General features: G+C 34.9%; 1 protein-coding gene across 1 annotated transcript in view; it reads left to right on the plus strand.

Moving 5' to 3' along the window:
- The window catches only part of USH2A (usherin), a 507951-nt gene that overhangs the window by 289306 nt on the left and 201163 nt on the right, over positions 1–17482 (plus strand). The window contains exon 38 of the mRNA XM_081943929.1: positions 12823–13002. Within this exon, the coding sequence (XP_081800055.1) occupies positions 12823–13002 (180 nt within the window). The remainder of the gene's footprint in view (positions 1–12822; positions 13003–17482) is intronic.

The following is a 17482-nucleotide window of genomic DNA, read 5'->3' on the forward strand; positions in this document are numbered from 1 at the left end:
TTTTTTTTTTGAAAGCCTCCAGTGGTGGAGCATTCACAACTTCTGAAGACAAGCTGTTCCATTGGTTGCTTGCTCTCACTGTTAGGAAATTTTTTCCTTAGTTCTAGGTTGCTTCTCTCCTTACTTAGTTTTCAACCATTGTTTTTTGTCTTGCCTTTTGGTGCTTTGGAAAATAGTTTGACAAGCAATAAGCAATAGTTAATGATAGTTCCACTGAAGAAAATGTTTGAAATGTATGAATATATATTCTTATACATTCAACAAATTAGTCCATTATAGCTACGATTTCAAAATACAATCTTTGTAAAATCCAAGTTACTTGAATAATCCAAGACTTTTTGAAAAAAAATACAACTGTTCCACTTTTCCATAGTGGGGGAGACAAATGTGCTTCTTTTCTGATCAAATAAGTGAAGCACAAGAGTTGCTTAGGCAGGAGACAATGTTGTGTCAGTTGGTTCAGCTTTTTGGTAGACTAAATCACTTATAATTTCAGATGGGAGTTGCATATATGAATAATGGCCAATTAAAAAATCCCTCCCTGCATCTTGAAGATATGGTATATTGAGAATGTTTGAAGCAAAATTTATGTATCATTATGCTAATAACATTTTTTTTTGTTTCAAGACATATTGCCAAATATTAATATCAACCATACTATTGATTTACTCTATGAATAGTGGCACTTAATTTGATCTTATATAGTTTTTTCCTGAATGTTTATTCAAAATGATGTTACAAAATGATGCTCCCAGTAATAGTAAGAAATTTGTACAAATATAATTAGCAGTAAGATGGATAATGTACATAAATCTTTTTTTAAAATAGTTGTCTTTGAAAGTGATGTTCATAGTAGCATCTGGATATTAAGCCTATCCAAGAAATTTGCCTGCAAAACTGAGCTGAAGAAATTACTTTTTTATTTCTAAAACTGTATAACTAAATGAGAGTGCTCCCTATTATTAGATTCATAAAATAGATATTAAAATAAGGCTACATTTTGAGGCTACTGTTTCTTGCTCAGAAAGTTTTTCAGGAAAAAAAAGCTTATTATGGGGCATTGATATACATTTTTATGCTGTGGTAAATTTGTATTATTATTTAATCTAGACATAAATTTTACTCAGACCACAAATAAGGTAGACAGTAGATCAATTTACAAACAGAAAGTTAACAGCTAAATGACTGATTCAGTGACGCTGACTCTTAAGTCACTAAACTCTACTGGATAACATTTGTTGTATTAATTTTATTCAAAAGTGTGTAATATATGAAATCATTTTCATGTTCAACTGGTAATGCCAGGATCATATTGAATAATAAATGCAGACATCCATTTTTTTTGTACATCATTTTAACTGACTGTAGTGAATTTTATCAGCATTTCTTAAATGACTTATTATATACTGTAGAGTTTAATTTGTTCAATATAGTAAAAAAAAATGGTCTGTGATTGAATGGACTAACTGATACCAATTCATTGTTGCTCAAAAAACAGTTTATTTTGTTACTATAAAATCAATTGCATCCCACTTTTTATATTCTGGAGTCACTGCCTACAGTTGGAATCAATGAAAGTGCAAGTGACAAAAATCAGTCTAGATATTTGATTATGGATTTAAGGACATTTTCCTTTGTTTTTCTCAACTAATCTTTTTTTTTCTGCAGTGTCCCTGGAAAAGTGAACATTTTTATTTACAATAATTCTGAACACCAGTCAACAACACAAAAGGGGGAAAGGATAGAAAACCCATAGTTGATTATTCTGGGATCTTTTTATTATATGGAAAGATATACTAACTAGTGCAACTTTTTTCAGGTGACTAAAGAAATTTAATATAAGTAATAATGGTTGTAATAGAGTTTTTGTACTTTGTATAACTGAATCATTGTTATTAAAAGTTAGTAAAGATCTTTTATGTGAAATATTTAAAACGTGATTAAGAAGGATTTACAGAGGCCAAATGGATCAGCTTCACTGCCTTCTATAGGCTTAGCTCCACCTTCGTTCTTGCAGAAGCAGAATAAATCATTTTAATTTTCTTAATGAAATATTTTGCATGCTAGGAAATGTGTGCCTGCCCTCTGTGCAAGTTTGTAAGTCTTCTAAAGTTTACTGAAGTCTTAAAGTTATGTGGATTATACTCTTTCAACATACAGATTAAACACAATCTGATGTGAATATATTGAAAAGAGAACGGTATGCTTAAATTAATAGACTGGACTGTAAGTAATTCCATAAACTTTTTAGTGGTAAATAGTGATCCAGAATATTAAGTAAGTTGTTCTTACTTAATCTCTAGACGTTTATGAGATCCACTTAGTTTTTGGAAATCATTTTAGGTCTCATTTGTGTCAAAGAACAACAGAGGCAAAATTTAATGCTATTAATGTGTTCTGTTTGCTCAATTAAAAGATGCAATTTTACTTTATTTACTTCATGACTTTGAGAAACAATTAAATTCCTGCAGCTAGTCAAGTATTTGGCTAAGCAACTGGGTAAAGAATCTGGATTTGGGAGACACTTATTTTTGTTGCAAAAAGGAATGAAGAAGAAGCATTGACAATTGAGTTCATGCAGTAGGGGGCAAGCTAGAACATTTATAATGAACTAGCATCTTCTGTTAATACCCCAGTAGTTAACCCATTTTAAGAATGCAATAGATAATTTTAGAACAAAGAATGTTGAAGTTGTGATCTAATAATAATATATGTCACAATCTTATTCAAAATAGGCAAAAACATAGAATTGTAATTGAAAGAGAGGATAAGAATTATTCAATCTAAGTCCCTGCGATGTATTGGAAAACTAATTTGAACCATCCATAAAAAATAATTTATTTCATTATATGAGCAATTTTATTTATGAAACTTGTATACTGCTTTTTCTCCGGTATCTCAAAACAGCTTTCATTTTATCCTTTATAACAACCCTATAAAATATGGAAGGTTGACTGATTTTATTTATTGATTTCAAAGTATAAGGCCATGCATATGGCCAACATCATGATGCTGGATAAAAAACAGCTATTAAAAACATAAAATAGCAATAAACTAACCATCCCCAGACAAAAATAAATATTAGCTAAAATTAAAACCCTCAGTACAATCATCCCACAAACTCTGTCATATATTCTGACCTCCATGGCCAATAGTATAATGAGATGTTCAAAGACATATGAAAGACTGCCAGGACTGGGGCTAATCTAATCTCTATGTGGGTAAAGCTCCAACAAGCAGACACTAGAAAGAAAAGGCTGTCTACCTAGCTTTTGCCAGATGACACTTTTTAACAAATGGGACCCAGACATGCCTCTCTTGCTGGATATGATGGGACAGGTTGACACAATTGGAGCCCATCCCTCAAATGGCCCCTTTGTTCTTAATGTAGAGCAAATAAAATTGGGAGGTTAAAAATAGTAATTGAATGCCGTAAAAATAGTAATTAAAAGCAGGGCTGTTGAAAAAGGAAAAGGGATTATGTCAGTACAATCAGTAGATACTTATTTATTTGTTTTATTTATTTATTGTATATTTATTTATTTAACTTTGTTTTATTTATTTACTGTTTGTTTGTTTGTTTATGGGAAATCACCCATAGCAAAAAGGAGTGGAGGATTAGAGGACAGGTATTCTATCCTTTTTGGCTGAGAAGAGAAAGAATGAGAAAGTATGTAAAAGGTTAAAGATTCTGATCAGATGTGGTTTCATTAATTACAAAATAATATAACAGGAGAACTGACTGGAACTTCCATTTTCTAATGCTGAGTCTGGATTCTAGGAAGAAAATAGCCATTACTCCCTGGAAAGCCCTCCCCAGCTCTGATTTCATTGGTTTCTCACATTAGTTATTTTAACAGGCACTTCAATCAATGCCCTGCTGTTGTTTTTTTACCTATTGCTAATTGGAAATATTTAAAGTCAGAATGCTTTTATAGTTTTAGTCTATTTTGAGCTACTCTGAGAGAAGTTGGTTTTGAAAGATGCAAATCATACAAATAGAAGGACTATAACAGTAGGGTCATATCAACATGAATGGAAAGAAGGAGCAATCAGCCTGGATTCATCATTAAATGAGGCAGTCAGGCAGCCAATACATTTTAGTAAATAAATAATTGTACACTAATGGATTAGGAAAATTAATGTTATTTATAAGTATTGTCCACTTTCAACAACCATAATGTTCCTGGATACTTCAGGAAAGTTCACAAAAACTCCCAGGTATGGCAAGAAGCATCAATCCACATGATTTGAGATGTTATATGGGTATTCTGCATTATCAGCATGTTTTGGATTGGCAAAACTACTTTAAGTCAAAAGATGACATCACTTCTATCTTAAGTGGATAACAGTGATTAATTTTGCTCTGAAATTAATGGAACTTCCCTCATGCCCTGACAATGTCAAAGAAGTCCTAAGCTCTGCCTAGCAACTACAACTATTGTACAATCATTCCTTGTCAACCACACTTTAGGTCCTTCATCCTAAGATGTTACCTTTACTTCATTCTCAGACTACTTAAAATATAATTACCTAGGCTGGTATAAAATAAGTATTTCCCCCACTTATTTCAACACCATTAAAATATAGTGCTTGACACCAAGTTTCCCCAGGCTTCCAACAAGAAGTATATAGTATTATTTGCAAAAGATAACACCACTTTTTCTATATTTGTCAGTTTCAATTACTTCCCCACTTTTTGCTAGGCTTAAGAGAAAGGTTGGCCAGCAGCTGGTCAATTTCAGTTCAACTGAACGTACACAATTTCTGTCAGAGATCTTAAACTTGCAGCCATGGGACATGTGGTCCTGCAAGTCATGCTATAGATGTTGAACCTGAAAAAGAAAATATTACCGATCAACCCAATTATCTCACAGTTACTATATCAGCAACTAGAATGAATTGCTGAAGATATAGTGAGTATGAGTATTTTTGTAAGAAATATTTTGCATGAGGAAAATATTCAAAACACCAGTAAAAACCTGTCTCTATACAAATGTACATACTGACTATAGATACATTGTGATGTAGATTTCCAGTTTAAATCCTCCAATAAAATCTCCCTCAGCTATTTGGTGAGTTTTCTAGAAACATAAGTTACATGGTGTGTGTGTGTGTGTGTGTGTGTTTGTGTGTGTGTGTGTGTGCGCACGCGCACGTACACGCGCTCCTCAAGCAATTTCAACCAAACTTGGTTCACAAATGTCTTACTCTCTGGAAACAAATACTGTAGGGGTAAGACACCCCTAAAACCGATCGGGGTGTGTGTTCTGTTAAAATACAGCTTGTTGTGCCTTAAAATGTTGTGCCTTCTACTGTACTGCCATAAAATGAGTTCTACTGTGCAGCACAGTGCAGTTGCCATGGTAACTTCTTCACAGTACTCCACAGGGAGGCTTCCTCTAGTAAGGGGGAAAATCCAACATTAGAAATTACATTTGGTCTGGACATTTTACTCCTATAAATAAATACCCGGGCAACACTCGGTTATCAGCTAGTTTAAAATATTTCTGGTCTCCTTCCATGCTGCATCATAAATTTAACAAAATACAGATTCGTGGTTTGCCAACCAGTCAGAAGGGTGCTTTTGTTTTCTTGTTTTTGTTTAACTGCCATCTTCTCTCATTAATAATTCTTTAAAACTAGAATCTTGAACTTTATACTTATGGCCTCAACGTAGCCTAATACGTATATTACAGTCATCCCAGCTAACAAAGCTACATGTGTTCTTCATTTTTCTAATGGTCTTTCCATATATTCTTCAGCAATATGGCATATTGCTAAGATAAGTTAAGGCCAATGGACAGAATGAGATTGCTGTAAATTCACTTAATTGGATGGCTACTGCCATTTTAGAATTTTCTTTTATGAGCAGATGAGACCAGTTAGTGAACAGAAAAAGAGAAAGGGATGGATTTGGTTTATTTTTATTTCATTTTCAATTACTCTCTTATCCATGAATGACTTGATGCTATGTCATCTTTTATTCTTGTTAACAGCCTTTGCAACAAGAAGAGGAAATTGGGCTGATAATGCCTAATAGGTGGCATTGCTTGTCTGCTTAGCACTCTACTGTACTACTTGACCTCTGTAATATTATGTATTCTGACTGGTCACCCATTTCACCTCTTTCCCATAAGTTAATAAGGCTGTAAAAAGGAAAGAATCTGAAATGGCCAGCCAGTCAAATTACAGAATATTGAAAAGGTCAAAATAGTAGAGCCTGCAGAGGGAAAAATTACAGGAATATATGAGGCATTTAAATTCTTGTGACAATGATTATAAGAAGAATGGAAAAGGATACCCATTTATGTTATTTCAGTCTTGCGAATCCCACAGGATGATGGCCCCAGAACAGAAATAATTTAGACTACCAGTCTCAATTTTATACATATAAAATTGTACCCATACATGGGTACTGAAGAAAAAAATAAAATAAAAAATAAAAATAACCAGCTGTTTGGAGCTTTTTTCCTAAATCATTTTCTTATACTTCCATCCTTAGTCACTGATAGCATATAACAAGCCCCATAACAGCTTACTTTACAAGGGAAATTGGATATACTGCTGGATATTTTTACAGCCGACATGGCATATGGGTACAAAAACAAATTGGAAATCACCAAGAGGCATTTCAAGATAAGACATTGAATTCTCCAGTATATGGTCCAGATTATCAAAAGCAATAATCAGATAGGCATTTATGAACTGTGATTTTCCAAATGTTCCTCAGGAAGGCTGAACTTTCAGTAACCCTAAAGCTGGATGAAGGGCAGCTCCTTTTCTATGTTTATGGCTAAAAAAGGAAAGCTTTAACTTGAAGGGAGTCTACTTTTGAATCCAGGGTTCAAAAACAGAGTAGGTTGTACAGATCAAGGCACCAGTAACATGTTGTCTGTGCTACCTCAACTAATTTAGGATTAGTTATTTCTTAAAAGTCCAATTACATTCATTGTCTTTAAGAATCTACTTATATGTTTACACCTGGAAATGAAAGTGCTCTTTTAATTTGATGAAATCATCCTACCTAGTATTTGATTATTATGCATTGTAAAATGACTTCTTACGAAAACAAAACTGTCTACCGTCCAAAGCAAGATTTTGATTCATGAGAAAGAACAAATGTACCTGTTAACCAATGTTTATATTTAAAGCTATTAAAGCCATTCAGTCATTTCTGCTACTGGTATTTTTAATCTTTAAACAGAGCAGTTGTTCATGTGCCATCTTTCTGTGTAAAATATTTTAATCTCCTAATTTATTGCATTTAACCTCTATTGATCCTTTTTCACCCAAGTCCCATCTGCCAATTACTGTCGATACAAGTTCATGTTTTTCTAAAAAGGCAGCTAAAATTGTGCTTTGAATTATTTTTTTAAAAAAAACTACAGATTAGTGTTATTTCTTTTAAAAAGAAACCCTGGTACAAGTATTTCATAGCTATCTATGACTTGTGTGCTTCCCTCCTTTACTCACACAGCAGGGGATATGATAGCCTGCAGACTTTTCAGGACTATAATATATCTCCTTTGTGAATCTCTTTGTGTAGAACAAGCCCCTAAATATACTTGAGTCAAGAGGTCATTTATTTTTCACCTCCCTCTTCTCAGCAGGAACTGTGAGTCCATGAGATAAAAGTATTCTTTTAAAGAAAGAAGGAAGGAATTGCTTGATACACAGGTTATAAGCAGTAGAAGGAACGGAAAATCTGCCTTCATCTTCTTGCTTGATTGCTCTCAGTGGCATTTACTTGTCAGCTACTTCCACAACCTGATCTTAGTGAGCACAATGGGAGGCTGGCCTGGGCTATCAAAGGGAGCAGCCAGCCCAAAGGGCATCTTGGACTTCATTTTGAAAGAATAACCTCAGTCAGATGGGCTGAACTTTTTCCGAAAGGTTTTCAGAAGGGTTAAAATGATTCTGTAATTAAGAAAAAGTGACAAAGATCAAAGGGAATCAACACTGTGCACCAACTTTTTCATGCTTAACATTTGTGACGGAGTAATTGACTCACCTTTTGGCACAGAGACCATGGACAGCTCTCCTTATTTATTTTGTTTAAAAAATCCTCATCATGCTCCTGTGCCTTTTTCTAATTTGGTCAGAATTTTTTTAGCTAAAGTAAGCCATTTCTTCCTTTTTAATGTTCAGAACTCCTTTGTAAGATATCAAACACCGTCCTATTTCATTCAAGAGATTACCACTGCGCACAAGTTGTAAGAATGAAAATCTTTTATTCTATAGAATTGAAGTGCTTGCTTGAATAAAATTAGCAACATAAATATTATTATGTCCTCTCCCTATTAGTCATTGGCTAACTGACTAGTTCGAAGTGTCTTTGTTGCATGTAGTTGATAAACTATTTATTCTGTTGATTAAAACGCATGATCAGGAAGGAAAGGATAAAACAAATTATATATTGTCTTGGTGTAAAGCATTGTGGAGGAAGGTAACAACACTTGAAATTTACCAGTATATCAAATTATTTCCCTTAGAGACAAGAGCATGATCCTGATGCCAAACTGTAGAATTTAGGATTGTGGGTCAGGTGGAAGAGGAGACATATGAAAAAATGAAAAAAATGGAAAAAAATGAATGCACCACTCACTTATGGGAAATGCTTATCAGTATCACACTTTCTATCAGGCTGAACCAATGTGGCTGCATTTTCCAGCCCACTGAAAGTCAGGTTTATGCAGTGAAAAGTGGCAAAATGGCATACTGTGTCACTTCCAGCATGAGTAATTTGAGAACTTGAATTTTTAAAGGGGGAAAGAAATTTCCCTAATACTTTAGTTGCCGGGAGTGTAAACTGCTTGGATGAGAAACCTTTGTTCTGCCTATAATTCTTGTTAGGAGATCTGCCACCATGTCCTTTGTTTAAATTTGACTTGGTGAGCAATTTGAACTTCTGCATCACCAAACTCATTATAAATATGCAAGTTCATTGGAGGGGGGGGCAGCTGAATAAAATGGTTATGTAATTACATACTTCTCATAATTATTGAGTAATTATATACTTCTCATAATTGCCAAGTAATCATGCTGCTATAACTAGAACTTAATGTTACAACTAATTATATAATTACTGTGTATTAATGTTGTTATCGAGGCAACAGAACAAAGTGTTGCTTAGCTTGAAGCTTTTTTTTTTCCTCAGCAGCATTTTGAAATATAAAAACTAATATTTATTATGTAGCTGGAAATGGGTTTTATAGATGGAACATGTAAAGGAATATAAAACTTATTTTAAGGAAAGAAATTGATTAAACTGTTATGCTTATGATTACTTGCTAGATATCAGCACTTGCATCTAAAGTAATAGTTTTAGATGTCTTAGCACATTTTCATATTTTGCTTCATATCCACGTGCATGTATTACAGCATGTGGAGAGATATCCCAAAGTGACATGGAAAATGCATTCACTGCACTTCAACAAAAGTTGGGCATAGGCAGTGGTAGGCTTCAAAATTTTAACAAAGGGTTCTCTGCCCAGTTACTGGGTGGACATAGCCATGGTAGGTATGGCCTAGTAGGTCTCCTGCACCATGGGGGGGGGGGATGTTTTCTCAAGTCTCCAGGAAAGCAAAAGCAGCCTTCCCAGGCTACGGAGGCCCTTCTGGTAGACCAATTTTTTGGCCAGGCTCTGGAGGCTTTTCTCAAGCCTCCGGAAGGGCAAAAATGGCCTCCCCAGGCTCCCCAGGCCCTTCTGGTAGATCTGTTTTTCACCCTCCCTGAGCCTCTGCGCCTAACCTGAATCTAAAACGTGCCTTGTGGGGACTCTTGGGAGGGCAAGGGTGGGCAGGGCCAGCTAGGAGTGAGATTTGGGAATTCTCTGAACTGCATAGAATCTTAGCTAGAGGTTTTTTGAACCTCTCAGAGCCCCCAGCAGCCCATCCCTGGATAGGTACTTAATAGTAGATTAAGCAATGATTGTTTGTTCTAAGACTAGTAATGGATAGTTAGAAAAATACAGTGATTTTATTAAGTTATTTTATTTATTTATAATATTTATTGACCATCCATCATACATTTATTGACCGTTCATCATACCCTTGAATTTGTTTGGGAGTCTTAAAATCAAAAATAAATAAATACATACATAAATTTATGGGATATTGAGGAGCTAGGGATAAAACCCACCCTATGAAGCAGTCTCTAGCAAGAGACACTCCTGCCCTATCTCTAGAATGTTGGTTCTACTGTCAAAATAAATAAATAAATAAATAGCTACACAAGTTTGCAGATAGAAGTAGAAAAATTATAAAAAAAGAAAATTTATCTAACCCACAGCCATAAATCAAAACTGGTAAAGGCAAAGAAATATTGAGAGCATAAATAATATTGATGGTCAGATTGGGATTTTCTCAAAAGAAAGAAAGAATAAAAAGGAAAATGGAGGGTTGAAACACCCCCCCCCCCAAAGCTATTTCTTTAAAACAAATGCAGACAGAAAGGGAGAAAGCAGAGAAGTGACAAACCCACTTAAATATAAACTTTAAATTTGTTTTTGGATTTGAAATAGAAAACAAATGTTCCGAAGGATTTATTTTGTTTGAATCAACTCCCAAAAATCAAGGAAAAAAACCACTCCTTCTCACTGATAACTAATAACCTAACCCTGACTGTGCGGGAAGTTTTACTTAACCATCTGCCATAAATCAGAACTTGGAAAAGCAGGAGGCAAAAGAGAAACATACCTGTACCTGGCTGTTTACAAATTTGTCATGTTTTGAGCAGCTGTGGTCCACCGGAGGTGGAAGGTGGCAGGAGAAAGGATAATAACAGAGTTAACTGGGAAATGTGAGGGTCCCCCCCCCCTCTTCCATCCTTTTTTTCTCTGCAAAAGATTAACATGGCCCCAGATTCTCTTCCGGTTTCACAGTAGTTCAATCAAATTTAAGGTGGACCAGAATCCTGAAATAAGACTTGTATAACTAACTGCAATTTTGGAAAAAAAGAGTTAGATGGCTCCCATCACTCTTCTGATTTTCCCAAGTGGCCTGGGAAAAATTGAAAAGAGTGGATATGTCAAAACAAAGAAAAGGGAGAAGACAGGAACAGATAAGTGGGACAAAAGACTCACTAGGAAAAAATCAGAAAACTAGAAACACTTAAGGGAAAATATAAAGCTAAGATAAGGGTTTCATTCCTAAATATGACAATAAAATGGAGTTATGAATTGACTGAATATGACAATAGAAGGATAACTAAGCATGGGTTAAAATATATGAAACATGGACATATATAGAACTTTTAAGATGATGACTAAAGTGAGATGTTTACTGCTTGTTATTCTATATAATAGATTAAGGGAATTGTAATGAACATTGAACAGTGAGGATTTCCATGTATAGACAATTAAGGGTAATCTAATCTAAGATATGAAAAAATGGAGAGGGAACATGAAATATACCTATAATGCTGAACTATTGAGATTTAAAGTCAAAACCACAAATTGGGGGCATGTAAGAATGTATAATTATATAAAGATAACAATGAGAATAGCTGGGAATTGTAACCAGTTCTACATCTCAGCCAAAATTAGGTTGGGGGGGGGGGATTAACAGCATAATGACTATATATGTATACTTTTTTGTTCTATTTTTTTTTAAAAAGGAGGAGAATACATGTTAAAATTAAATATGTACATTGAAAAGGGAATACCATCAATATAAAATGGAGCTTGCTCAAAGGCTGAAATACGCCAATTAAAGGAGATGAAGAGTGGGAAGTAGAGAAGAGAGGTAAGGGAAGAAGAGAGGGATAGGAGAGAGGGCAAGGAGGGGGGAAGAGGAGGAGAGAAATGAGGAGTGGAAAGGGGAGAGAGGAGAAGGAGAGAGGAAAAGGAAGTAGAGAAGGGAAGGAGGACAGAGAAGAAAGGAGGTGGGAAAGAGGATGAGAGAGGGAGAAGAAAGTGAACACACAAATATAGTGTATGGAGAGCAGAAGAGCCAATAATTGTTGTTTTTCTTATGGGGAGTGGATGGTAAGATGAATTGATGTAAACATTTCATAATACAATATGATGTTGGCTATGTAATAGTATACATGTGATTATATGTTATGAAAATGAAAAAATAAAAAAATGGAAAAAAAGAAAAGAAAAATTGGGACAACCCATTTCCAGACTTATTTTGATTTAATAGTGAAGTAGATATTTGAATGCCTTAGCCATTCTGGAAGACATTCTCTTTAATTTACTCAGTACCAGAAGAACATAAATAATTAGACTCTGATCCATCTAATATTTATTTCTTGTAGTTTCTAAGCCAATGTATTATTCCTGATCAAGGTGTCAGGCTAATGGTACTTGTGCCTGAGTATTTATTCAAAAAAGAAGAAAAAGGAAAGGGTTACACTGCTGATCTATCACCATCCCCCAGCACCTTTTTTTCCCAAAATGCCAAATGAGATGTATCATTTGCTTAAAAATTAAAGAAATGTGGGTGGCTTCCATTAACTGCTTGGGGGGACGGGATCCAAAAGTAAATAGCATAAGCAGAAACAGAAAGGGATACTTCAGTAGGAAGTGGGAGGGAGGGTGAAGGACATCCCTCTTTTCCATGGCAGTTATTTTGTGAAAGCATCCACACCACAGTCTCAAAATTGCAGATGCACTGTTGGGGAACCCTGGTCTCATTCCACCTTAAGCTTGTCAACAGTATTGATATTTAATTTTGGTGAGTAAAGCACCAAATGATAATCATGTAATTTTTCATCTAACAATTTGCTGGCTTTACTGGAATAAACCTATTATCTTCAGAAATGTTCAAGTTGTAACAGTTGAAGATCTCACGGTTTCCTTCTTTCTCTTTCAGCTAATGGCAATTACAGTATTTTAAATTGCACACAAATTTTACATACCGGCAAAGAAGCAAATGTCTGGGTGTCCATTGGAGGACTAATTCCATTTTCAAACTACACAGTTGAAGTGAATGCTTCTAATAGCCAAGGTTATGTGATCAGTGAACCTGTAGAAATTGCCCTAACTGCTGGTGGTAAGTACAATAAAACAGTCTCATTGTATATGCCCTCCATTAATGACCCTTTATGATTGCTATTCAAAAGTACATGGAGTAGAGCTGTGCTATCACTTGCCTCTAGAGGACGCTAAACAGCCTGAGGTAGAACAAAGTAAAACAGAGCTATACTTTCATCAACAGTTGTGTTGATGCTTATAATAAATTTTCACAGGTAACTCTAGGAGAGTAAAGGTAAAGATAAAGATTCCCCTTGCATATATATGTTAGTCATTCCCAGGGGTGGTGCTTATCTCCGTTTCAAAGCCGAAGAGCCAGCGCTGTCAGAAGACATCTCCATGGTCATGTGGCCAGCCTGACTAAATGCTGAAGGCGCACAGAATGCTGTTACCTTTCCACCAAAGATGGTTCCTATTTTTCTACTTGCATTTTTACATGCTTTCAAACTGCTAGGTTGGCAGAAGCTGGGCCAAGTAACGGGAGCTCACTCCGTTATGCGATGCTAGGGATTCGAACCACCGAACTGCTGACTTTTCTGATTGACAAGTTCAGCATCTCAGCCACTGAGACACCCTATTCTAGGAGATTAGCATAGATGAATATGTCATGGAAACCTGCTTCATATTTCCAATACAATGCGCTATATTGGAAATAAGACATTATATTACATCCATGACTATTTTAGTCATAGATACTATTTTATTGTACAATAATTCAGAACATATAGCAAAGAGAATCAACTTCAAATGTGATTCCATACATGACTTTATTAAATGAATCCGTGTTCATTCTTTTATCCTTAAATATACTATATTAGAGCTGCTATCCTTGAGACAATAGTATTATTTTAATATATAGGATTGTGATAGATGTATGTGAAATGTTTTGCACACAATTTTTTTTTAAAAAAGCATTGTATAATCACTAGGTTCGGTTCATACTATTTTCAATGGTTTATTTGTTTCAAGAAAGTGGTCTGATGTTTGTATCAGTGTACAATAGTGGAGAATAATGTATTTTAATTTAGTGAGCCACAAAACAGTCGGTACCAAAGGAAAAGGAAGAGTATCTAAGGTAATGTAATCATATGGTTATGCCAGTTTATTTCTGGGAATGATCATATAATGTAGTTTCTTTCATCATTTGTTGTTGATTACAGTTAGGAAATGTATTGCTTTGAAATGATCTTTTTTATGACCTTGTGGTACTTTAAAAGCAATACCTCATTGATTAAATAGGTTTTAGTTCATGCTTCCTTTTACTTAATGACCTGAAAGCATATTATCTTGATTTACACGTAAAATCATGCTGAAAAGCATGTGGCATTCAGTAGACTATGTGTATTTAAGTAGAATTAAATTAGCATTCAAAGTTATTAAAGATCTTCCATCCCATTGTCCAGTGGACTGTGATTGGAACTGAAATGAATAATAAATGAACCAGCAAATATGAAAAAAGCCCTGATATATAAGACATTCTATAATCTGTATTTACCTTGCCATTATGTTTTATTATAATATTTTGACTGTATTAGCAGTCAAATGCACATTTTAAATTCAATAGTAAACTATAGATCTTTATTATAAATGTTTTAAGAGGAATTTATTAGAAAAGCTTGCTAAAATTAATTGAGCCCAAGTTTTGATTACTTTGTTTGCTTGTCTTAATTCTCCAGAAACAGAAGTATTGCTTACCTTTATATCCTTTAGCTATTTCCCTCCAGATTCCCCAATATTATTAAGATATAATTATAGTAAAATTTGATATTTGATACCCTAGACAGTAAACATTCACTAAGGAGGAGGAGGAGGTGCTTAAAGCAACCTTTGGAAACAATTTCTATTTTTTGGAGAGGATTGGGGAAAGAACAATAAAAAAATGGATGGGATTATATCATGACTTTTATGATTAAAGGACAGAACTATTGTTCATTTTTCAAAACTGTACCTTGAAATACTGCACTTGATAAAATGGTTAAATATGTTTCATATTTGTATTTATAGCTAAGTTTTATTTAGCAATGCAGCATGTTTATATATGGATTCAATTCTGTCTTTTAGAAGGTACATCAAAAGTACTCTAATTATTTTATTACTTTTTAGTCTTATTATAATCCTTTTATTCTTTTTTTATTCTATTTAAAACAAAGATTATTTTCCAAAGAGATATTAAGAATGGACAGGTAATTACTGACATTATACAATTAATGTTAATATACCATTACAGTTAATGCTTGGCTTACATCCATTTGTTCAATGACTATTCAGAGTTGCAACAGCACTAAATGAATATGCTTCTAACTGGTCTTGGAGTTCTCACCATCATACAATCTCTTCAGTTTCATGGTCATGATCCAGGAGTTTGATGCCTGGCTTGAGATTAAAAAGTTACAACAAGCCACAGTCATGCAATTGTGATTGATGACATTTCCTGCAGACTTCCCACAAACAAAATCAATGAAGCACACGATCCTTGCTTAACAATGGTAACTGGGACTGCTAGAATTGCCATTGCTAAGCAGAATAGATATGTGACATTACACTTTATGATCACATTGTTTAATGTTGGAAGTTGTAGTCCCAATTGCCATCATTAACCTAAGACTGGCTGTAACAAAAGATACCATTGGAAGCATTTTTTTTCATGACATAAAAAGAAGTATTGGGCTCTCTTCTTTTTACCATTTTTATTAGTGACTTGGATGAATAGAAGAACAGAATTGCTGTAAAGTTTTGCAGACCATCCACAATTGTGTAAGACAGACAATTCTGTAGAAAAAAATATACAACTCAGAATAATTCTCAGAGGCTAAAGGAATGGGATGAAAGTGACAAACAAAATTTAACAGAGATAGATGTAAAATTGCTAAGGGGATAAGGATTGTTATCTTAACAGGAACTAGTGCATTCATATTTTGTGGATATGGGATTCAGTTTAAGTAATGGTTGACATCAACCATCCCTTAATTTGCTTTAATCTAATTGGCTATTTTAGCTATTTTATCAGTGAAAACTGCATGAACTAGAAACTGATCAGAAAAGTCAGACATGAGTGTTCATGTAGGTAAAAGACAGAACCACCACTTAAACTCAGCACTGCATTAATAAGTTGAAACCAAGAAAGGGAATGATCCTAAACTTGATAGGTAAAAGAAACCTGAGAATTTTTGCATGATGTTCAAGTTCAGAACAAAGGCATTTATAAAGTATATAAATTTTAAATACACTGCATTCTGCCTCAAGACTTTTTTTTTTTCAGACGAACTGAAATCTTGTCTGGAACTGTCTTTGTTACATCAAAGAACTGTATAGAAAGCTAAAAGAAACCAAAGAGGCATAAAAGGGCATAGTTTAAAATGATTAGTGACAATTTTTATACAGCAGAGAAAAGATTTTTTTCCTGTCTCCTTCCACCTCCCCCAATGAATAAATTCATCCCATTAATCTTGTCCCAAAATGTTTCCGTAGGAATTGTTAAAACTTTAAGAAAGCAATATATGAATCGATGCTCAACTGCAGCATTCCTAGTATTCAAATACATTTAAAATAAACTCAAATATGTAGCAATTAGCATTTCAAAAACAAAAATTTACACTAACCTGTAAATAATAACATTTGAAATGTCAGTGCTCTGTAGAAAGCTGTTTTAGTTGCTGCTCTTTTGAGACAAGGGATGCGGTGACTCAGTGCTTAAGAAGCTGAATCTTAGATCGTTAAATGTCTACAGCTTGGCCGTTTGAGACCCGGTGCCGCGAGACGGAGTGAGTTACTGTTACTTATCCCAGCTCCTGCCATCTAACAGTTTAAAAGCATGCAAATGCAAGTAAACGAATAGTATCCCCTATAAGCATGCAGGAAGGTAACAGTGTTCCATTTTTCACCATACACACTGCTGCAGCATCAGTGGTGGGATTCAAAATTTTTACTACTGGTTCTGTGGGCGTGGCTTGGTGGGCATGGCATGGCTTGGAGGGCGTAGCAGGGGAAGGATACTGTAAAATCTCCATTTCTACCCCACTCCAGGGGAAGGATACTGCAAAATCCCCATTTCCTCCCAATCATCTGGGACTCTGGAGGCAGAGAATAGATGCGGGCAGGACCAGTTATAGGTGGTATTTACCGGTTCTCCGAACTACTCAAAATTTCTGCTACCAGAACTGGTCAGAGTGCTGAATACCACCTCTGTGCAGTGTGTTGTGCTGGCCACCTGACTAAATTTCTGGACAACGCTGGCTCTTAAGGAATAGAGATGAGCACAGCTAGAGGGGTAAAATCCATGGGGAAACCTTTACCTTTTTCTTATTTCTGAGACCAAGACAATAGAGGATGTAAAGAGATCCTCTTATAAATAAGTGTAATATGATTCAAAAACAGCAAAAATAGTATCTGGAGACATCTGTCTTCAAAAGGTATCAAGCTACTCATTGCAGCCCTGTTCTCAACCAGCTTTGGCTTGCAAATGGAAGGCCAGGGACAATCACAGGAATAAAAACTGCTTC

This window comes from Natrix helvetica (genome assembly GCF_964273705.1).
Source record: "Natrix helvetica genome assembly, chromosome: 2".
NCBI classification, from domain to species: Eukaryota; Metazoa; Chordata; class Lepidosauria; order Squamata; family Natricidae; genus Natrix; species Natrix helvetica.